At 36.6% G+C, this 24,164-nt stretch overlaps 1 protein-coding gene across 1 annotated transcript in view; it reads left to right on the plus strand.

Moving 5' to 3' along the window:
- Hnf4g (hepatocyte nuclear factor 4 gamma) overlaps window positions 1-18,013 on the plus strand; it is a 142,976-nt gene extending 124,963 nt beyond the window's left edge. Inside the window, exons 6-12 of the mRNA XM_029553990.1 lie at window positions 1,901-2,007; window positions 3,578-3,733; window positions 6,798-6,885; window positions 9,291-9,443; window positions 9,540-9,776; window positions 10,919-11,041; window positions 15,302-18,013. Coding sequence (XP_029409850.1) covers window positions 1,901-2,007; window positions 3,578-3,733; window positions 6,798-6,885; window positions 9,291-9,443; window positions 9,540-9,776; window positions 10,919-11,041; window positions 15,302-15,423 — 986 coding nt within the window. The 3' untranslated portion in view covers window positions 15,424-18,013. The remainder of the gene's footprint in view (window positions 1-1,900; window positions 2,008-3,577; window positions 3,734-6,797; window positions 6,886-9,290; window positions 9,444-9,539; window positions 9,777-10,918; window positions 11,042-15,301) is intronic.
- The last annotated feature ends 6,151 nt before the right edge of the window (window positions 18,014-24,164 follow it).

Raw genomic sequence — 24,164 nt, forward strand, 5'->3', positions numbered from 1 at the left:
TCTCAATAATTTAAAATAACTAAAACTCCATTAGCTTTGTTGATGGTCAAAAATAAAGTTCACCAAATTAAAGAAGAAGCAATTTTTCATTGCACAAATGACCTATCTAATGTCCTACAATCTCCATTAGATAATTGATAGTAATAATTACATAATTTATGAACTGTCCTCACCACTTAATACCTGAAGACCAATCTTTACCCCATTGAAATTGTCAACAATCCCAATCATAAATGTTCCTTATGAGTCAGAGAATTTATTCAATAAAATTACCTTTGAAAATGGTGGAATTACATCTTTTACTATTCATAAAATGGTGGCTAAATTTTACTAAATAGATAGGAAAGTAGTTTTTTGAGTTTCAAAATTAATATCTCTTTTCTTTATAGTCATGTAATAGCCCTTAATATCAGTATTAACTAAATAAAAACAGATAAAATGGACTTATGTAAACAATGAGGGCAGTAAAAATAATATAAATTCTTATGATATCGATGAACATTCTTATAAAACTTGATCATGTGAATGAAATTTGTGAGAAGAGAAACATCTTAATTTTTTAATCTACTAGTATATTTCCAAATAAGTCAGTTTAGAATGAAAACCAAGAACAATTTCTCTTTAAAAATAAGCTAGCAGTCAGTATGATTTTAATATAAAATATTAATGATTCACTCCAACTTAAAGATGACTCTAAACAAAACCCAATATGTTTTCTTCTTAGTGGAGTCAATAGTTAATATTTTTAGGTTTCTGTTATAAAACTTTGACATAGAAATTGGTGGATTTCTTTAATAAAAGAGTACTTAGAGAAAAAAATTATATTATGATAGTCTCATATTTCATCAGAATAGATTTAGAGCAGTAACCTAAATAATTTAGGGACTTTGGATCTTGTTTTTCTTCTCTTTGGTTAATGGAAGATCATTTTACTTCCTTAGTTTTGAAATCTAACTTTCACATTAGACTTATTTACTCTTTATATGTGTATTTATGCTAATATATGAGGTAATACTTCCCTTTTCTTTCTTCTTTATATTTAAAAATATGGTTTTCAATAAGGGTTTAGGACATATCCATTATTCTTTCTTTCTTTTGTGAAATAAGGAAGCAGTTTTATCTTGCTCTTGGAGATATTTTACATAATGCAGGGGATGACTTCACCCTTTCCACAATGCTGATATTCAAACCTCTATCTTCTCAGGAGATGGGAGAAACCACAGCCTGTGCAATGACTTTTTAAGCTATCATCTGTAAACAGTGTTTTATAAGAGGTCTTAAGACTGCAGCCTTACAGCCATCTTAACTAAAGTAAATTTACTTTCCATTTTTTGTAGTGTTTTATAGGAAAAAGAAAATAGGAATTTCCGAATCTGTGACTCATATCTGTGAATATATTGTTGTCTTTGACCAGGCTAGCTTAGCAGATGATGTTCTTCCTCTAGTTACCTTACAGTTTTATTAACTGTGAGAGAATAGAACATCTTACTAAAAATACAGCAAAGCACCTTCAATCCAAGCACTCAGAAGACAGAGGCAGGCAGATATCCCTGAGCTCAGAGCCAGCCTGATCCACATAGCAAGTTGCAGGAAACTTAGGACTACATAGAGAGATCTTGTCTCAAAAACAACAGAAATACAGAGTGTCAAAACTGGGTGAGCCAACACTTTCTAAAATGCATGCCATCGTGAAGTCCAAGCGTCGTATTTCACGAGCTCCGGTGGCAAGCTCGGGTATTCCTTTTTTGAAAATCATACAAAAAAAAGTTTTTCAGTCTTTCCATCTTTAGAAAGACCATTTCTGACCTAATGTGATTATTTAAAATTTCCAGGCGTATATCCTAGCATATAGTAAAGATATCGGACTAAAACGTAGCTGTGATTTTTTTTCTCCCCCCAGCCGTGCAAAATGAGCGTGACAGAATAAGCACCAGGAGAAGCACGTTTGAAGGCAGCAACATTCCCTCCATAAACACGTTGGCGCAAGCTGAAGCTCGCTCCCGACAGGTACGGGATCCACTCCAGCACTGACTCTGCTCTGACCAATGCAAGGTCTTGATGCAGATCGCTGTCCTGAGTTCGTGTTTCTGTGCTCATTGCTAAAACAATATCTACACAGGTTCAGAAGTATTGCTGTGCAAGGATTAGTGGAACTGTTGACTTAATTTTGAATTTTCTTCAGTAAAACCCTGTTTTTAAATGGAAAAAACAAAATACATTTCAGTCTCATATGGTCTGAAAGTTTGTTTATGAGCCTGACTGACTATCCATACCATAATGCTTTCAAGACAATATTTTATTGGCTGAGTCTGTAAAAAATCAACTGTTAACAATTTGGGGAAAATTTGGTTGAGATATGTCATCGTTTCTTTTCTCAAAATTTACTTCTGGACTCAAGAAACAGCTGCTACTTCTTTTGGAAACAGCTGTTTTAATAAAAATTGCAGTCTGAATTCATAAAATACGGAAGAAAGGAAACTTTGTTATCTTCAAATTTTAGAATAGGAGTATTAGGTGTAAGGTAAGAAGCTAAATCCTTAATTTTACACATAAAAACAAATCATTTAAGAGTCTACTAAGGAAGTCTTTGAAGAAACTTTATTTTAGCATTGCCTTTATTGGAAATATTCATGGTGTTTTCTTATTACAAAGCAAATTATGAAATAGCTAAGTACTTACTCAGGTCCTATAAAGAGTCAGTGAGAATCTTTATTCTACTTTCATTCTTGATAACACCCGAGTAATATGATGAGGTTAACATCCTATTATCACCACCAGTGCTTGGCGATTACTTGATGGTCCAATAAAGCATTTAAAGAATGACCTAAAGGGGAGCTGTGAGGAAATATCTGGGTTCACGTGATATACACGCACGCACATACACCCCCCTCCACGAACCTATATCTAAAATTAATTGTGCAAAGTCTTTCATTAGATGGTATTTGCTTTTTCCAGAGAAAGATTTTGAAAAGCATTTATTTTTTTAAGTTGAATTTTATGTAAAGTTTTAAAATTATTATCATTATATGTTAAGCACTACACCATTATTGAGTTAAGGGTTTGTATTTTAATCTTATTGGGTGGCCTTTAATTCAATTCAACATTAGAAATAGTTCTAGCTTTTCCTAAAAATATTTTCTCTTATTTTGTAACCTTTATCTACTGGATAATTTTTTTTCATAAAAATCAAGAAATTAAAGATCAACTCCTGTAATGCAAATGTGAATTGTAACTAGAAATAAAACCACGGTATACATGTCCTGTGGATAGTGCATATTTCTTTAAGTAACCATTTTGAATATGAAAGTCATATGAAAGTGTAGTTTACTTTATGGCTTTGGTTTTTAAAATAAGATCCCACTCTCAGAGTAGAGGCTTGGTACTCACTGTTTTCAATTTAGCTTTAAACTGACAGGGGTTTTAGTTCTCAAGTTAAAAGCATTTGGTGTATTTCAAGGTACTATGATGATGATACCTGTTTCCATGGTGTTTACTTAACATAGTCATAGGATTAGGGGCAATGTTGACCATTCTTAACTTATAGTGTTACATTAACATGATATTCTGCTCATGTTAGATTTCAGTCCCAAGCCCTGGTACAAACACTGACATAAATGTTAAAAAAATTGCAAGTATCAGTGATGTCTGTGAGTCTATGAAGCAGCAGCTCCTGGTCTTGGTAGAGTGGGCCAAGTACATCCCTGCCTTCTGTGAATTACCGCTGGATGATCAGGTATGAATTGAAGAAATCAGGATGGATCTAGAACGTGGTTATTGGAGGTTTACTAAGTCCTTGTGTTCTTAGAATCATATTTGTAATGTATTTAAAATGTATATTAGACAATGGATAAATTATCTGGTGAAGTAAAGGTTGAATTTTATTATCGTTTACTTTCTTATTGTATAGAGATACAACTGTTTAGTGTTGATTGAAGTGATCAGGCAAAAACAATGGTTGAGTTGATCAAGACACTGTTCTATCTTTTGGAGTTTAAATGAGGAAGGAAGACAGACCACAAGTAACTACAATTGTGAGGTTTTTCAAGGTATTAGAAGAATAAATGTCTGGGAGGCAAATGGTGAACTATAGTGTGCTGAGTTTCCCAAAGGTACTGAATAAAATTCTTCAGAAGTGCCAGGCCACTCCTTAATTGAAACCAAGCAGGATGTGTTGGTGTCTTTGTGGGTACTTTATACAAATTGACATATTTTTTCCTTTCATGCTACTAATTTTATTCTAGTACTTATTCTATAAATAAAAATTTATTGCATAAAATAATTCCATAAAAATATGAATGGGGCAAAAATGTTCATAGATTCAAGATCTCTAGAGTAAAGGAGAAAATGCAGATAGTAATCTTTTCTTAATATATTCTTATATTTGGCATATTTACATTAATATATTTTAATTAATAATCAGGAGCTTGAATTTGCTTGTATTTGACTTATTTGAGCAACTCTTATTAAAGAGTGTATAGCTTTTTATAGATGAAAATAATCTTAAAGTTTCCATTTCTTTCACATTGAGAGAATTAATCACAATGAATGTTCAACCTAGTGTACATTAATACATCCTGTGACCAGTGTAAAAAGGTTTCACTGACACATGAAAACCATAGCAAATAAAATAAAATAAAACGTTATCATGATTGTGTAAAACTCAGGAAGACCAGCACATTTACACACCAAAACAGAACTGTCATAGGAAGTTAGCAGTTATATTTCTAAGGTGTCTTACTTGGTGACAGGAAAAAGTACCATGAAAACTGAAATCATTCTTACAGTGTTTTGTAACTCCCTTCCTGGAGTGAGTCACAGTTATTGACATGCCATAAAGATAGCTTGGCTCAGAAGATTATGCTGGAGTGAATAATGCTAAATTGCTAAAACCTACCAGTCTCACCACAACCAATATATGTAGGGCTGTGCAATTTATCAGTTTTATATTTTTAAACTTTAAAAGCTGCTAATTTTTGTATGAAGACACAATGGCTTAAATATTGGAAAATTGGAGTTCAGTAACTAAGAAAAAAGTTTGTATTTTCTTCCATTAATATTAACAACATAACACTAATACCCATAGGTTAATGAATGCGTACTATGGGTTGAACCCAGGTGTATTATCTCTCAAATCTATAATCAATTACATTATTACATTTAATTCTTGTAGGAGTTCTGTGGTGTAAGCGTTATCTCCATTTTACAGTTTCTGAAACTGAACTACAGATCAGTTAATTACTTCCATAAATTCATCAAATGAGTATTTATTAAGAAACTACTAGTTTCAGTTTAAGGATTGGTGGGGATCCTGCCGTAAAAGTCCAGATTGCCTTTCCAGTCTCATAAAGTTTGTGGTCTATTTAAGAAAGACTGACAATAAAAAAATACACAAATTATGAGTAAGTTTATTCTAGGTAGGGATAAGTTCTATAAAATGTCATGAAATGGAACAGGATGAGTTGGAGGATGACTGGAGACGGGGTGGAAAGACTTTACAGTGGGGATGAGAGAAGACATGCCCCAAGGCCAGAATGGCAGGGGCCAAGTGTACCAAGATCCTAGGAGGGGCATTCTGAGTACAGGAACAGCATGTTCAAGGGTTCTGAGGCCAGTGGAGCAGAATGAACAATGAGTACTCAAGATAAAGAGGGACATGGCAGCAGTAGGCAAAGCAGATAATGTCCCACATTCTCTGTGCCCTGTGAGGCCATGATCTGGATGTTATTTAAAGGACAGTATGAAATCACTGAAATGTTTTCAGCAGAGGTGTTATACTGAATGATCTGTAGTGTAATATATATTGTATACTAAAAGTATAACATATATAAGCATATATATATATGTATATTTATTGAGGACATAGAAAACAAGCAAGAAAACAAACTGAATGGGTGGGAGTGGTCCAGGAAACAAACAACCAGTCCTGGACCAGAGGTGAAGCCTTGGAGATAGAAGGCAGTGGATGAATTTGGCTTACAAATTAATAAGCAACACTGGGTTGCAGTATGCTTGGAGAAGACTCAGAATAGACTAATGTTTGGATGTAAGCAAACACTTTAGTAGCTGATACCATTTACTGTTGTGCAGAAGGCATAGGAGAACCTATGTGATATGGAATGTGCTACAACTGAAATGTTTCCCCTGGTTCTTAGTGATGAGACGTAGTGTGAATCCCCGGTAAAGATGAAGATTGGTGGGATGTTTCCTGCTGTAGTGAGAGGCTCAATCTAGAACCTAGTCATTTAATTCAGTCAATTCACATTGAGAGAATTAACCACAGTGTTTTAAAATATTCAAAAAAAGTTCCTTTTCTTCCCCCTACAAGCCCATGCTTTGCTTGTTAACTTATTTGTAAAAAGTTATGTTTTATACATATTTTAACATTTAGTTTTCATATGTATACTTGAAGATAATTTTTATTGGTGATTCTCCCAATGATGAAAATAAATGAAATTCAAACATGCTGGGAAATTTATGCAAAGTTAGACAGGGAATCAGTGGCGGAGCTGGGATGTGAACTTGTTGCCTCCTTCAGCTTCTCTCAAAATCAGGTGGTCTGCTTTTCTCTGTGGCCATTGTGCTAGTTTTCAAAAGCAAATGCTTTGGACCTGCTAAGATACAAATCCATAAATCCTAATGATAAGTACCTATGATTATTATATGATGTTAGAACAAAACCAAAAAAATAAGAAGACTGCCAGGCTAGAAAAGACTGTAAGTTAATGAGACTCACAATGTGCTGTCTTTTAACCATTATGTTTTGTAACTAATTGTTAAACTTGCAATCTTTCATTAAGGTGGCCCTGTTGAGAGCTCACGCAGGGGAACACTTACTGCTTGGAGCTACAAAGAGATCCATGATGTATAAAGACATTTTGCTTTTGGGTAAGATTTTTTTTTTAATTTAAGAATAAATTATGCATATTTTATCCTTACAATAATATGTGGGATCTATTCCACATGCACCAAGCACTCAGTTACTGGGAAACAGTGCTTTGATTTCACAGAGTGCAGGTCATTCATTATGTCCTCACTCTACTCTGGATCATTCCTAGAGTGGAGCAGGCCACCTATGTGGAAGTCAGAGGACAACTTGCTGGAGTGAGTTTTTCCTTCTACTATGTGGGTCTTGGAGATGGAACTCCTGTTGTTAGCTGGGTGGCAAGAGTTTTTACCCAGTGAGCCATCTTTCTGGCCCTGATTTTTTTTGTTGTTGTTGTTTGTTTGTTTTCTGTTTTCTTTTTTGTTATAATTACATGCAAGATCATGGTACTGTCACATGATAGGGGAGCACTGAAATTTTAAAATGAAAAAGAGATTTTGCTCCATAAACCTAATGCCGAAATCTGTTGAAGTTTTATGGATACAAAGACTCAGGAACTTAAATGACCACCTGTGGGATCCCAAAGTGTTTTCCTGCTCTGTCAGTGCCTGCTTACTGTATAGGAATGCACTTCCTATGGCCTCATGGCTCATACTGTAAAATAATCATGTCAAAGAAGTTGGTGGCAGTATCTGAAGAATTCTGAAAGGTAGAAATGTTAGAAGCAGCAGAAGTAGGATGCAGACAGAGGGCTAAAATAACACAAGAGGAGTGTCTTAGAAAACCGAGTGGAAGCAGAGAGAAAAGTTTTTGGCTACACTGAATGTTTTGAACATATTACCTTACCATTGAAGGTTCTTGTGCCCAAATACCTGAAATTATCAACTTAAAAAGATGGAAAGTTTATGTGGCTCCCAGTATTAGAGGTTTCAATTCATACCTGCTTGGCCCTGTTGTTTTGAGTTTGTGGCAGCACCCAACATCATGGCTGGAATATATGGCGGAGGAAACAGCTCAACTCAAGGTGTCCAGGAGACAGGGAGGGAAGGGGAAGCAAAGGGAAGAGAAAGGGAGGGAGTGAATGAGAAGCGGAGAGAAAAGGCCAGGGTTCCCAGATTCCCTTCAGGAACACAACTCCAGTGACTTCTTATCCTCTAGGCACCACTTTTTGAAGGTTTCACCATTTCCAAATAGTGCTATGGATTAAGGTTTAAGAGTTCAATACACTGGCCTTTGGGGGACAGCTAAGATCCAAACTACAATAATAATCTTTACCTGAAGTAGAATAATTAAGGAAATGCTTTTTTTCCCATATGAACCAGGAAATATTAATCCAGTTTTATTTTAGAAGCTATGACAAATACTCATCATATTACAGCCAGAGAATGTTAAAGGTAGATCTGGAGAGATTAGGTAGATCTGCTATCTATCAAATTTCTGAACTCTCTTGAATTCAGCTCCAGAAAGTGGTCAAACTACCTGTATTTAAAGAAATCAATGAAGAGGAGACTAAGAAGATGGTTGAATGGGTAGAGTGCATGTCATAGAATTATGAGGATGTGAGTTTGAATCTTCAGAACCCATGTAAAGCCAGGCGCTGTAGCATGTGTCTGTTATCCCATTGCTCCTACTGGGAGAGGGGAGGCAGAAGAGGGAGAATTCTCAGAAGCTCATGGGCATGCAGAGCAGCAAACACTGTTTAAACATCGTTTAAACAGCCTGTCTTAAACAAGGTAGAAGGTGAGAACTCACACCTGAGGTTTCTTCTGACTTCCATACATATGTTGTGGTTAGTATATGCCCGCATTCATGCACATGAACACACACACACACACATCATATGCATACATCATACACATATACACACACATCATATGCATACATCATACACACATACACGCACACGCGCACACACACACACACACACACATAGATAAAAAGATAAAAGAAAGGATGAAGCCCAAGAGGAGAGAATATACTATAAGGCAACTCATGAAATTACATCAGGTAATTTTTCTCCCTTACTTAAGCTTGTTTAAGCTGTGTCAGTGGTTCTCCCTCCACATGGCTAGAGTACCAAACGGTGCTGTTTTTAATCCACTCTAAGTACGGAAGATTCTTTAGGATTTGTGCTAACACTCATTAATAAGAGAGGCACTAATAGATGTCTGACACAGAGGACGGCTAATCATTATCGGTCAATTCTCCCTGTCAATTATTAGCTGATTATGAGTCTGTACTTTTTGTTATCACCAGTGACTGGGGCTGTTAAAATGCATGTGAGCACATTATCACTGTTATTGATCCTTTGAGCATTCTGAGGTTCTCACCTCAGTAGCTCAGTGCTATGGAGGGGTGAAGTTATCTATGCTATTCTTTCTAGAACAGACCATTTTGAACACCGATACATAAAAACAGTATTCAGCAGCCCAGCAGAGAAGGTAGCTAATTCTTCATTTTCTCCCAGGAAACAATTATGTTATTCACCGGAACAGCTGTGAGGTGGAGGTCAGCCGCGTGGCCAACCGGGTTCTGGATGAGCTGGTTAGACCCTTCCAGGAAATCCAGGTGGATGACAATGAGTATGCCTGTCTGAAGGCCATTGTGTTTTTTGATCCAGGTTGGTTTTTAAATGCCTTTCTTCATCTTAGAGCATTTACTCTCATGCCCTCGTTCAATGATCTCTTCAGCACGCACTTGCTTATTTCTTTACCAGATGCAAAGGGGCTCAGCGACCCACTGAAAATTAAGAATATGCGCTTCCAGGTGCAAATCAGCCTGGAGGACTACATCAATGACCGGCAGTACGACTCCAGGGGCAGGTTCGGGGAGCTGCTGCTGCTGCTGCCCACGCTGCAGAGCATCACCTGGCAGATGATTGAACAAATTCAGTTCGTCAAACTCTTCGGCATGGTCAAAATCGACAACCTCCTTCAGGAAATGTTACTGGGTGGTGAGCACACAGAAGTTTTTTCTCTTAATTGATATAGCATCATGATACTGACGTTAGAAGACTGCCCTTTGTTTTGGGCCCTCAGTTATTCCACTTTTTGTTTGTTCCCATCTGTTCCTCCTTTGGGTCTTCTACCAGGACATAAGAAATCTCATTTGTTCCACTTACAAAGTCTGCACAACCTGATGGAAGGTAAAAGTGATTGAACAGATTCAAATGCCCATTCTTGTCAGACTTCGACCTAGTTCCTGGGTACAACCCCTTTGACTTCCACCCTCAGATTGTCCCATAAGTGCTAAACAGAAATGTATTCCCTGCTTTTAGGGTCTGTGAAAGTATACAGTGATTTTTTTTAAGGACTTAGCTTTTTTTTTTTTTTCCTTTTTGAGACAGAGTCTCCCTGTAGCCCCAGCTGGCCTGGAACTCTCTTTGTAGACCAGGCTGGCCTTGAATTCACAGAGATCAGCCTGCCTCTGCCTCCCAAGTGCTGGAATTAAAGGTGTGCATCACCATGCCTGGAGTAGGACTTAGCTTTTTGAAAACTTCAAGAACAGAGCTATTGCAGCATAGCCTTTATATGGATTAAATGGCTTAAATAGGAACATTTTGCTCCTGAATGAATTAATTGGCATAAAATAGGAGGGATAAAGTGAGCCTTCAGGGCAGCAACAATGTTGGGAATGTGTTAGGAAAGTCTTTATTTTATGTTCTGATTTAAATTAAATCTGCTTGTGAAGTCACTGAATTTATTTTTAGTTTTCTGTGATTTAGTTTAATGTATTCCTAATAATATCATTCCAAAATAAAAGTTGTACTTGCTATTAGAGTAATTCCAAATATTATAAACTTGAGGCAAGTGATTCTTGAAATTGCCTTAACAGACAGAAATTCTAATGATTCCAGGAAACAGTACACAAGGCCCATTGTTAATACACAGACTTCTGACACAATATCCATCTCTCCAATGTATAGTGAGAGCTGACACTGTCCTTAACAAGGCAGTGATTCTGTCAACGTATTTTTGAATTTTCTAGAACTACTTTGCAAAAAATAACACTAGTCAAGCTGTCAATGGAAACGTGTCAAGGTGAAGCTGCTATTCTGACAAATGTCACTGATGTGAGCATCTCTGTCTTCTACAGGTGCTGCCAATGATGGCGGCCATGTCCATCACCCAATGCACCCACATCTATCTCAAGATCCACTAACTGGGCAGACTGTACTTTTTGGCCCCATGTCCACACTGGTTCACACAGATCAGATCTGTAAGTATCTGGGAAACATTTCTGCTCTGAAATCTTTAAGTTTAGTTATTTGAGGAAAATTATAACTTGAGATACACATCTATTAGCACCCAGGAATTGCAAACCCAGGGTAGAATTTGCCCTACTGTACTCAGCTGAGACTGAAATACTCAACTGGTCAGTTATTCTCTGTAGGTATGAATTTGTGTCCCAAACTGGAGAAGTGAGAACCTAAATCTTTGTATTCCTTAGGTTTAGGAAGCATAAAGCATACAAGTAGTTACAGCTTTGCATGCATATTGGTATAGGACCAATAAATGGCCATAAAAGGTGAAACCACGGCCGGAGAGATGGCTCAGTGGTTAAGCACACTAGCTGTTCTTGCAGAAGACCCAGGTTCGAATCCCAGCACCCACATGGCAGCTAACAGTTGTCCATAACTCCAGTTCCAGGGGATCCAACAGCCTCTTCTGTCCTCCACAGGCATTGCATGGCACAGGTGCACTTACCTACATGCAGACACTACACTCATACACATAAAAATATTAAATAAAATGTGTTTTTTAAAAAGGTGAACCCATACAAAGAAATTCTAGTAATTGATGAGATAGTTCACGGCTACTTGTGATCTCTAAAATTGGAAAAATAGTAAGAATTTTCTTAACTATAGATTGTAAATGTGTAGAAAAAGTGGGAAAAAACACTGAAGCATCAGAGAAATAAAAATAGATAAAAGAAATAAAAAAGTTGCAGAGTATTTGGAACATATTTGCTGCCATCTTACATAGGTTAGGGAACATTTCTCCTGTGAGATGGTGACTTTTATTTCTCAAGAACTTTGAATTTCCCTTTCACATTTTATCCTTTGTGTGTTCACTGTCTTGAAGTGGAGATGAAAATTTGTTTAATGTGATTTTTTTTTTTTTTTTTTTTTTTACTGATTTCACTTTCTTTGGGAGATCCTTGTTCTTCTCACATTGAGTTTCTCCACTTCCATGGACAGGTGTTTCATCATTAAGTCCCTTGATGCATATTTATAGACACAAACAGCAGCAGCATCTGCAGCCCCCACTTAGCCACTTCTCTGCCTCCATGGAAACTTGGATTTTACTTCTAGCATTAGTTTTTGTTTCTTTGCTACAGTTCATGTTCATTGCTCAGTTCTCTTTTCAATTATCCAATTTGTAAACACTTACATGAATTCATCCCTGGGAGACAAAGAGTACAACTACATACTTTCTTGTCGGTATGAACTGGTTAAAAGATGCCACTACCTGTCATGCATGCTCAGACAGAAAGATGTGACGGGATTAGTGACTCATCACTAGGAAGCAGTTTCTAAACTGAAAAAAATGGAAGTAAAATTGCATTTATGCAGGTACTCATGGATGAGTGAGTTACCACAGTGACTGAAATTTAAATCACATTGTTTTGGGAGTGGTGCCGTGTAACTAAGCTATCATAACTGAAATTCCTGCATATCGGAACTATGCAAGATAGGGCTACTTCTCCAAATTCTTTAGAACTAAAGCTACTAAAGTATTATGCATTTTTTAGCAGCTACTTTATCTACCATTCTATTTTTCTAAGACAATTTGGGGAAAAAAGTTCTTTTGACAAAACATTTAGAGTTGATCGATAATTGTATGCTGGACAAATTTTTAATCATTGTAAGAGACACCAGAGAAGAACAACTTAGAAGGAGAAAATATTTGTTTTGGATCATGATTTCTGAGCTTTAGCACATGTTTTATGGGCTCTTCACTGTGGGGTTGTGGTGAATCAGAGCACAATGGTAGAGAGGGTTTAATTGAGTAGATCCGCTCATTTCATAGTTGCCATGAATCAGAGAGAAAGAGGCAGGAGGCAGGAGCAAGATACCTTCTAGAAGCGTTCCCTAGAGATCTACCTCCTCAGCTAGTTTTCTCATCACCTCCCAAACATGACCAGTTGGAGCCCAAGACTTCAACATGTAGTCTGTGAGAGATAGTTTATATTTAAAAGAAAAGAATTGCTTATGAATTTATATTTACTAATCCCAGACTTACCTTTGATTTATTGCCTCTGAATGCCAAACCCAGATAACATACAGCACTGACATGAATTATTGTGATATACTTGCATGCATTCATGTATTCTTTGCCGAATTTACAATAGTCTTTAATAATTATTTATAATGTCAGTGCACTCAAATGTTCCATACAGTGGCACAATTCAGGGAATAACACTGGACTGCTAGTTTATGGACAGGAAGTTGCAGCCATAGAATGACCTGTTATCATTCTGTCCTTTAGAACAAGCACTGAAAGGGCTTTGATTGATTCTCTGAAAAGGAAAGAAATTGTCAGGAAAAAACTATATGTTCTAAAATAATGTAGTATATTTCCTCTGTGGATCACAATGTATTTGAATGGCATTAGTTTAGAGAGTCCATGGTTGGGATGGACTCTCTTGGAAAATACTGTTAACCCCCATACTTTTTATTAGGAAATTTTAGCTGTACAAAATAACGGATTTTGTTATCACATTTTCACATGTATATAGAGACCTTTAATCATACTCACCTCTCTTTTGGCCTCCCCCGCCCCCGTAATGTTATGTTTCATTTAATGAAGAGTAAAAGTAGAGAGAAAGGAGAGACCAATGTGGCCAGAAAGCCTACGGAATTTGTTTTTTAGATATCGGTTATTTATAAACTCAGAAAGTAAAACACTTCAGCAACACATTAAACATTATAAGCATCAATGAGCCAGGGAGTTTGACGACTTGACTGACAGTAGAATCCTTCATCTTTTAAAAGAAGTATTCAGTAATTTAAGAACTTAATCACACTAGGATTTTAAGACTTGCATCATCACTATTTCCATGTTTTCCTTTTCAGAACAATACTTATGAGACTCACAAAGGAAAACTCAGATTTGCTCATGCTCATTGGAAACAGTTTGTACTCCAAGCAAGATATTAAATTCATTCAATTAAAATTCCAGTATTTTCTCTGTCTTTACAGAAGGCCACTAAAATTTTAAATCTATTCTAAATGAAAAATAACAACTGGGGTGTTGGAAAGATAGCTCAGTGGTTAAATGCACTTGCAACTCTAGTAGAAGACCTGGATTTGGTTCCCAGCACCCACATGGCAGCTCACAGCTAGCTGTGACTCCAGCTCCAGCTCCAGATCCAATACCCTCTTTTGGCCTCTGAGGGCACCTGCATGCATGTGGTGCACATACATGCTCTTAGGCGGAACAGTCATGTAAATAAAGAAATTAATAAATAAATCTTTTTTAAAAATGAAATAATTTGAGGAGCAAATTTGCATATTTAAGTTCAACTATACTGCATTTAAAATGTAATTTATATTTTGAATAATATAAAGTATAAGGTAATATCAGGAAGAGGAGATTATTCTTTTTTTTTTTTTAATAGACAGTTCTTAAAAACAGAGAGTGAAATCTCTGGTTTCCAATCTGATCAAGCATTTTCTCTTAGCACTATTAAATACATACATAATAAGCATGAGTACTAAAATAGTGTGCTTTCTGAAATTAAAGAATAACTTGCAGATTATTTTGTAAGACGGTAGAATTCAAAACAGAAAGAAACATTTTCTTGCACAATGAAGTACTCAAACTGAGTTTCCTTCATTCAATTCAATTTTTTATATTCAGTTACTTTCTATTCAATTAATCATGTTTGCTCTTTGCATTGAATGGGGGAAAGACAGGCCAGCTCAATTGAAATAAGATTGGGAAACAACAAGGCAGAGTGCTCAGAATCTAGAGACTGCAGCTTAGATTTCAAAACACTTACAAAGTTACTTAACTTTAATTTTTAGATCATCTAACATGTATGAACTAGTAGAATGCAAACTGAATTAAATCCTTTAATTTTATGGGTGACTTTGACTGCAAATGCTAAGAAGATTGTTTCTTATACTTGGGGAAAACTAACATTCTGTTAATTTTTTCATGAACTTCTTTCTGTGGGGCTTTTTGAAGAATTCAGGCTCGTCAATGTTACTAAGAAAGGCAGAAAACATCTTAAAGTGACAGCAACGATTACTTTGCATGATTTATCACTGATCAGTTGTAATTGGGGAGAGAGGGTGAGAGTGCCTCTCCATTAATATGTTAACGGACTGATAATGCATTACACAGATCAATACTTTATATGTGACCTCTTAACCAAAATATAATAATGCATGTTGGCCTTATGTAGGGTTTCATGGGGTGCCGCAGGTCAACTATCACCGTCACTTACAATTCTCTGATTCCTTTTCAGCAACTCCTGAGACCCCACTCCCTTCCCCGCCGCAAGGCTCTGGACAAGAACAGTACAAAATCGCTGCGAACCAAGCGTCGGTTATTTCACACCAGTCCCTCTCCAAACAAAAGCAACTGTGAGAACATGCTGACTTCCGAGTGGCACTGCATAAATGTGAATCATGTTGGGCTTGAATTGTCTGAGGACGGTACTCCCAGCAATCTCAACGGAGGCGTCTTCATGGTGCTGTTATATGATGCTCTCCTATTTTCTTGTTTGTAAACGCATTTTGTTTATTGTTGCTGTAGTGTACAACTTTTACATGCAACCAATGTATATTTGAGTTTGAAGTTGTATAGTGTATTTTTCCAACTGCCCCTACACTGTCCCCAAATGGGTAATATGACAGATGGATCTTATGTACGACTTTAATTTGTTTGCATAATATTAATTTAAATCTGTAAATAATTGCTTTATTGTGGTATGATGCAGAACTAAGTATTCTTTTTAGTTAAGAATGATCAAAAATGTTAGTTAATACAAAAATCATCCAAAGTTTTTTTTAAAAAAAATAAATTCTAAGCTTGAAGATTAGAAAAGGAAAGCAGCGACTGTAGAACAGAGTGCATTTCTTTGAGAAAGAATCACTTCAGGGCGTTCTATGGCCCACAGTTAAATATGCCTATATTAAATTCAGAAAACGAGAAAACACCATTGCAAGGATGACTGGAAGTTCTTTGAAAGTTGTATTTGAAGCTGTATGCTGGGGTACAACACACTCTTTCTTTCAATTAGGATACAAATCAAAGTATAACAAATCCTAAACTGGCTGAATCAAAAGGGACATCTCTCTCTCTCTCTCTCTCTCTCTCTCTCTCTCTCTCTCTCTCTCCCCTCCCTCCCCCAGTCCAGTCATTGTTTACCAGGGAAGCTGGGGCTGTCTTTCTACCTGGACCTGTGTCAGCTCAAGCTGTGCAGCTGTGGGAGAATGACACTGAGGAACAAGTCATCCACTGCAGCTGTGCCTCAATATTTCATCCTCACAACACCCCTGTGGAAGAAGCATTAATTTCTCTCTTCAATTAATAAAGAAACCACTGATTTGAGGGTTTAAAGACTATTTCCAAAGTTCATAAACCTAGAGTAAATCAGCCAGTGCAAACCAAGCTCTGGTTGGCTTTAATGAGATTATATCTTTGGAGTATTTCAGAAAGAAATACATGGCACGTCTTTGAGCATTTACAGTGGGCTGAAGATGCAATAACATATGTCATATTTGTAAATATAAGCAATGAGTGCAAAATTGTTGCAGTATTTGCAATGTGAGTTAGAGACCAATTTTATACTTTTCACAAGTCTCCTTAAAATACTAAAGAAAATAAAAAGTTCAATGTCTTAGGAGGCATTAAAAAATTTATCAGCATAGGAATATATTGAACATCTAATTTTAAACTGGGGAGCATAGTTCATTGTAGCTCAAATACTTGATGTTGCCCATAGCTGGAGTTTATTTTTAAAAAGTTAATTATTGGCTACCCTCAAGAACCATTAATGCCTGCCTCTCTTTCTCTCTCTTTCTCGCTCTTTCCTCTCTTCACCCCTCCTTCTCTCCTTCCATCCTTCCTTTGTGTGTTTACTGAAATAGGAAACTGGTTGAATATATAGATGTATATATTTTATATGAATATATAGAATTGAATATTTTAATATATGTCAAAGAAAAAAATATTTCAAAATGTAAGATTTTAAATTAAAAATTTTCAGAGCTCCTCACAGTTTCTTAAATTATGAGTTATAACTCCCACCTACATTTACAAATAAAAATATTAGGTTGGTGTTAACTAACTTTGCTTTTAAATTGAAACTGAAATCTTACAGTGGAAATGTGAAAGCTGTCAGTGGCTTAACAGAAGCAATCATCTTTTCTCAAATGTCATCCTTGTGAAACTGTAAAATGTATCATTGGTGGAGGGAGGGAAGAAGGAATGGGGAGGAAAAGAAACAGAAACAGCAGAAGAGGCAAAGCGAGAGGAAAGTTTATTAACTCTTATTGTCTTGAAAATTTGTTTGGTGTGTTTCATGAAATAGGAAAATTTTCAAATTTTACAAATGCAACTATCTTCTATAGGTTTTTGTTTACTGGTTTAATGTTATTCCCACAGAAGATATTAAAAACAGTCCATTTAGGCAACTATAACAAAATGCCATAAATTGGGAAAATTATAAACAACAGAAATGTATTTCTCTAGCTGTGCATGTTGGGAAGCCAAGAGCAAGGCACTAGCAGATTCTGTCTCTGATTTATACATGGTGTCTTGTTAACAGTGTTCGTGGGAGTCTTTTTTAATAACACTGTTCTCATAACATAGGCTCCACACTCAGGACCTCGTCACTTCCCTGCATTCCCACCTCTGCATATCATCAGACTGGTGGCTAAGCTTCAACATGAATAACGGGGCACATGGGCATTCAGGCCTTAGAAAATAACTTTAAAATGTAAAATGTGAAGTATATTTTTGGTGAATAATTTAGCCACAAAAATTTAGCAAGCAAATATGTTTGAGAAATTATTAACTAATAATTTTGTCTTAATAACTATGGTCAGGGAATTTGTACTATAGTATTTTTATATATGAGAACTGCCAAAAGATTCTGGATAAAAAAATTGATGTTTTCAGGATATTTTCAGAATATTGTTAAAGAAAGTTATTACTTTTATATAATACACATTTTCAGGTAATAGAAATAAATAATTTATTGTGAAATAATTCATTTTATAAATGTAAAATTATTTTTATAAATTTTATTGTTTAAAATCAAAAATAGGTAGTTTTTTTAAAATGTTGAATTATAGTGAGATTAAAATATTTTAAACTGTGATACTTGTTTTACTTAACTTTCTAAATAAAAACAGAAAAATAATTAAAATGAGTTGCTTCATTAATATTCAAAACTGTTTTTATAATTTTACAAATATTTGGTTTTTTGTTTGTTTGTTTGTTTTTTGGTCTTTTTGAGATGGGGTCTCCCTGTAGCCCTAGCTGTCCTGGAACTTACTATGCAGACCAGGCTGGCCTTGAACTCACAGAGATCCGCCTGCCTCTGCCTCCCGAGTGCTGGGATTAAAGGTGTGCACCACCATGCCTGGCCAATTTTAGAAATATTTATAATGCCTTTCATACCATTCATGTATTAAGTTGACACAGTTTTCTTCAGACACTGCGAATAGAGCAGAACAAAATTAAATTTAGCTTATATCCAAGCAATCATAGAATTGAACTCTAATCAAAGAGATGATATATATATATAGCTTTACTTCACTGCTGGTTTTCTAACTGATTAAATATATATGGCCTAGTTTATTTAAACACCCTGTGCACATAATTTGGCATAAATTGTTGACATAAATGTTTCTATTTAAAGCTTTTTGATGTAAAAATTATGGGGACCCGTGTAATGGGTAATGTTAATTGTCATCTTGACAACATCTAGAATCACAAAAAAGATAAGCCTCTGTCCTTACCCATGAGAGACTACCTAGAGCAGGGTGGCCTTGGGCATTATGTGAGGGATTATCTAGGTTAGGTTAGTTGAGTTGAAAAAGTCCTAAAGTTGGGAAGCACCATTCCAGGGCCTGGAATTCTAGAGTGCATAAAAAAAGAGAAAGTTTTTGGAGTGCAAGCATTCGTGTTAGGCATTATGATTGTGCATGCAATGTGACCATCTGCCTCCTGGTCCTGACACTGATTTCCTGCCATGATGAACTGAAACTTCAAACAGTGAGCCAGAAAAAAATCCTTCCTTCCTTATGCTGTGTTTTTCAAGGTATTTTTTCATAGCAATGAGATACTTAACACATACAGAAAGTTGGTACCAAGTAGTGGGGCCTTGCTGTGATAAACATTGCTGTGTGGTTCTTAAGCTTTTTGAAATGGTTTGCAGGGGAATGTGAAAGAGTTCAGAAAGTTTTGTAGCTAGGCTACAGAAGCAGTTGATACAGAACTCTCTCTGTAATTCTGGTAGGAACTTGGAAAGCAGGAAAGCCAAGAGAAAAGAGAACTGTAGAGGTTTGATTCTTGACGCTTCAGAAGGAAACAGGGACTCTCAGGAACTGGAATAATCTTCATGATATTTTGAAAAAGAAAATTCATTCTGCCCATAGCTTAAGAACCTGAGTAAAGTTGAATTTAAAGGCAATGAATTAATTTGAGGCATGGAGGACATTTCAAGACAGGAAACCATTCAGTGTCATAAATGTTTTCCTATAGTTATCTGGATTAAAGTGCAAAAGCAAAACATTGGGAAAAATGACATAAAAATTGTGTAATTTTTTTTAGGAAAAGAGCTTGACTAAGTTAAAAGTTTCATCCAGGGCATGTGCTGAAAAAGAGAAACATCCTGCCTTGCCATGGGATGGTAGGAAAAATGCCATTAAGGCAAGACCCTTCCCACTAAAGTCTCCAACTTGAAAAACTCAAGCTTGTTTCAACTGACAGAGACTGAATTCAGGATGGAGCTGAATGAGTTTCCTACTTTAGGAAAATGACTGCCTACCAAAGTATTTTCCCAGGTAAGCTCAAAGAAGCAGAGAGAACTTTAATCTGGGGGTAATAAGCTTCATCTTTTGCTGGTATCAGTACACAGCATGACTCTATATGTGGTACTGGTTTTGTAGACATTAAAGATGCAAGTTTGAAGGGGTAATGGAGGCTTGTCTCATGTTCCCAAAGAGCTGCTGAGAACAGGCTATATATGGTAGGATCAGAGTCACTGGAAATAATCCCTGGGTGGCTACTTCATGAAACTGTGAAGGCGAAGACCTCAGGATGCTGGAGATGCCAGGACCATTGGCCATCCCCTGAGAAGAGCTGCAGGCACACAGTGGAGCTTGCCCAAGAAAAGTGCTCTGTGTACTATTACCAGTAGAGCTGCAGGACTGAAGCTGGCCATGCCCTTTGAAGTCCAGATGGCTCCATCATAAGCCCTAGATGCCAAACATGGAGATGTAGGATTTGGTATTTTCTCTAATGAATTTCAGTTTTTCTTTGGTCTGGTGAGTTTTTGCTATGCTCCAATTCTCCTGCATGTTAATGTTATTATTCTTTTTGTTATTTCACAATTTCAATTATATGCAATGTACTTTCATCATATTACCACCATTATCTTCAATGATCTCCTTGCTCCTACTACTGAACCCTTCATCCAAGAGTCCCTGTTCTACTTTCATGTCTATTATTTTGTGTAAGTGTGTTACATGCTTCATTCACTTAGGGTTGTTTGATTGAACATGAATAGGGGTTATTTAATTGATCTAGAATGACTTACCAATGGCTACAACACTGAAGATTATGACTGCCCATCCCCCATAACTGTTAACCACCAATAGTTCCTCAGAGAGCAGTGGGACCTACATCATATCCCCATTTATGATGGAGCATTGATGAGCCCAGTGTTGCTTAGGTCTTGTGCAGGAAGCCACAGTTGCTGTGAGTTCATAGGTTCATCAGCTATGTTATATCCAAATAACGACATTTAATACCACTCCTTCCCATTCTTCAGTTTTACATTTTTTTCTGTCACCACTTCTGCTATGTTTGATGAGCTTTAAGTGGAGTGATAAAGATGTCTTATTTAGAGATGAGCACTCAGCAGTCATTTATTCTTGCCTGAGTCTCTGCATTAACTCTTATCCACTGCAAACTGAAGCTTTTCTTACCAAAGCTGAGAACAGCATTAATCTGGGTATAAGCAAGAATATTTAGAAGACAGTTTGACTACATCAAAAACAGCAGGTTCCCTTGCTAGGATCTGGGACCTCTCCAGGCATGAACTTTTAAAAATATATTTTATTTATTATTTTTTAAATATTTTATGTGTATGCATGTATTGCCTGCATGGAGGTAAGTGCACTCGTGTCGTGCAATGCCCATGGAAAACAGAAGAGGCTCTCAGATCCCCTGGAACTGTAGATATGGACAGTTTTTAGCTGTCATGTGGGTGCTGGGATTTGAACCCAGATCTTCTTCAAGAACATTCAGCGTTCTTAACTGTTGAACAATCTCTCCAGCCCATGCATGAACTTTTAACTAGGTTTAAAGTACCTTTTATGAATTCTTCCCTTGGAGTGCACCTCAAATCCAATCAGAGAGGAGTTGGTTACCCCCATAACAGTCTTGCCACTATTTAACCAGTGGGTTTATCTTACCTGGCAAGTTGGCGTTTTAGCTCATAGAGTTAGTGGTAGGGTGAGACTGTTGATCACTTTTCACCACTGTAGGCTATATAGCAATTTCCAGCTTTATGAAAGCTAGTTAGCAGGGAGAAAGCTACCATCTCAGTTCAGCTTGATATCCCCATGTCCTGCAAACAAAGAATGTAATGTTTTCAGCAATAGGGTCTTATAATTTAGTTATGGTAGGCAAACAAGAATGGTTATAGACTCTACTATTTGGGGGACCTCGAGGGCATGCCTTACCAGAAACTCTTAAGAAATCATCGTACACTAAACATGGGGATTTTTGTTTAACAACTCATGGTTGAGGAAATGGCATTATTCATGCATGTAGGGCACCTTCCATCAAATCATTTTTTTCTGCTTTTTTAAAAATTCAGATGGAGGCACAAAAGACCCCAGATAGTCAAAGCAACCCTGGGCACAAAGAGCAACACTGGGGGGATTATTATACCAGATTTAAAAGTATATGACAGAGCTATAGTCATAAAAACAGCATGGTACTGGTGCAAAAACAGACACATAAATCAATGGAACACCATTGAAGATCCAAACCTGAGTACATGCAATTTCATTCACCTGATATTTGAAAAATGTGCCAATAACACACAACAGAGGAAAGACACCATATTCAACAAATGGTGCTGGCAAAACTATATCTCCACCTGTGGAAGAATGAAACTAGATTCTTATCTTTCACCTGGCATAAAAGTCAATTCCAAATGGATCAAAGACCTCAGTATAAAACTGGAAACCTTGAAACTATTAGAAGAAGATATTGGCAGTAACTTACACGATATAGGTGTAGAAAAGGATTTTTTAAATCAGGCAGAAGTTGCTCAGAAATTAAGGTCAACAATCAACAAGTGGGACCTCATTAAACTAAAAAGCTTCTGTACAGCAAAAGAAATAATCAAAAAAGTGAAGAGAAAACCCAAAGAATGGGAAAAAAATCTTCATCATTGACAAATCTGACAGAGGTTTAACATCCAGAATATATTAAGAGCTCAAAACACAAACACACAAGAAACCAAAAGACCCAATTAAAAGATGGGCTAAAGATCTAAATGGAGAGTTCTCAAAGGAAGAAATAAAGATGCTTAAGAAGCATCTCAAAAAGTCTTCAACATTGTTAGTAATTAGGGAAATGCAAATTAAAACCACCCTAAGGTATCACCTTACCCCAAACAGACTGCTTAGGATCAAGAGAACAAATGATACCAAATGCTGGTAAGGATGTGGAGAGGGAATACACATTCACTGCTGGTGGGATTGCAAACTCATGTACCTTCTATGGAAAACAGTGTAGAGAACTCTTAAAAAAGTAAAAATGACCTACCATATGACCCAGTTATACCACTCCTTGGCATATATCCAAAGGACTCATCCTATTGTAGAGACACTTGCACAACCATGTTTATTGCTGCTCTTTTCAGAATACCTAAAAGATGGAAGCAACCCTCAAATGGCGACTGGTTAACAAAAATGTGTATTTATATAATGGAGTTCTATTAAGCAGTAAAGAAAGATGAAATAATGAAGTTTTCAGGTAAATGGATGGATCTAGAAACTGTAACACTAAGTGAAGTAACACAGACGCAGAGAAACAAATGACACATGTTCTCCCTCATATGGTGGCTCCTAGCACCCAATCCTTTTAAATTCCAGGTCCTTTTAATAAGATCATGCTATACAGCAGTCCCTTCTGCATGAAGTTAACTACAATCATCATGACTTCAGCTAAGCCTGATCGCTCAACAGTTACAATTGGGCTTGTTGATGGTTGTGCTCATTCATTAAAGGAGGGCCAAGCAGGGTCACTGGACCCTCACCTGAGTATCCAGCCACTCTTCTCAGGCAACTAGTCTAGCCTTGGAAGACAAAAGAAAAATGAGGAAGAACCCAATAGAGGGATGCTTTGGGAAGCCCTTGTCAAGAAACTCCAATGGACTCTCATATGAACATTTGAAAATTGCCCTATTCGGATTTTTTTCTAGTTCCCTGTCTAGAACTTGTAATGCTAATTACTCTTGCCTTTACTTCTCCTTCACATCTCCTATTCAAGATTCAAGGACTTTCTTTTTCCCTTAGAGACAAGAATTATGCAATTTGGGAGTCTTAGATAGACCTACTGAAGGGGTACTCCAATTGCCTCACCCTGCATCCCTGTTCAGCATGGAAGAAGCCAGAGTGGTCTGTGTCCCCATTCCCTATTGGCAATTTGGGTAACCTTTTCAGGGGATGGTGTGATAAGAATAGGAGGTGGTAGGAATTGGCTAGGAAGTTAGGGTTAAAAGACCCCAAAGAAAAGTAGCCAGTTTTTTGCCTAATAGTCAAAATGTCATTGGAACTGTTAGCAACATACTCTGTTCCAAAGGCCAAAAACGTTGAAGGTATTTGGTAGGTTGTATCTAATCCTTAAAAGATTTTAGGGTTACCTCTTCAGAGGGGGGAATGTTGGAAGGGAGGGAATGGGCATGGATTTGATCAAAACACCTTATATACATGTATGAAATTCTCAATAAAGTTTCTGTAAAACTTAAAAACAGTTTTTAATTAACTTAGAAAATAGTAGATTCTCCTACGACTTTTTAAAAAATTATTTAATAGCCACATAATTAGTAGAAGCATTTCATTACAACAGCATAG

This window comes from Nannospalax galili, unplaced genomic scaffold (genome assembly GCF_000622305.1).
Source record: "Nannospalax galili isolate Female #2095 unplaced genomic scaffold, S.galili_v1.0 scaffold102, whole genome shotgun sequence".
Lineage (NCBI taxonomy): Eukaryota > Metazoa > Chordata > Mammalia > Rodentia > Spalacidae > Nannospalax > Nannospalax galili.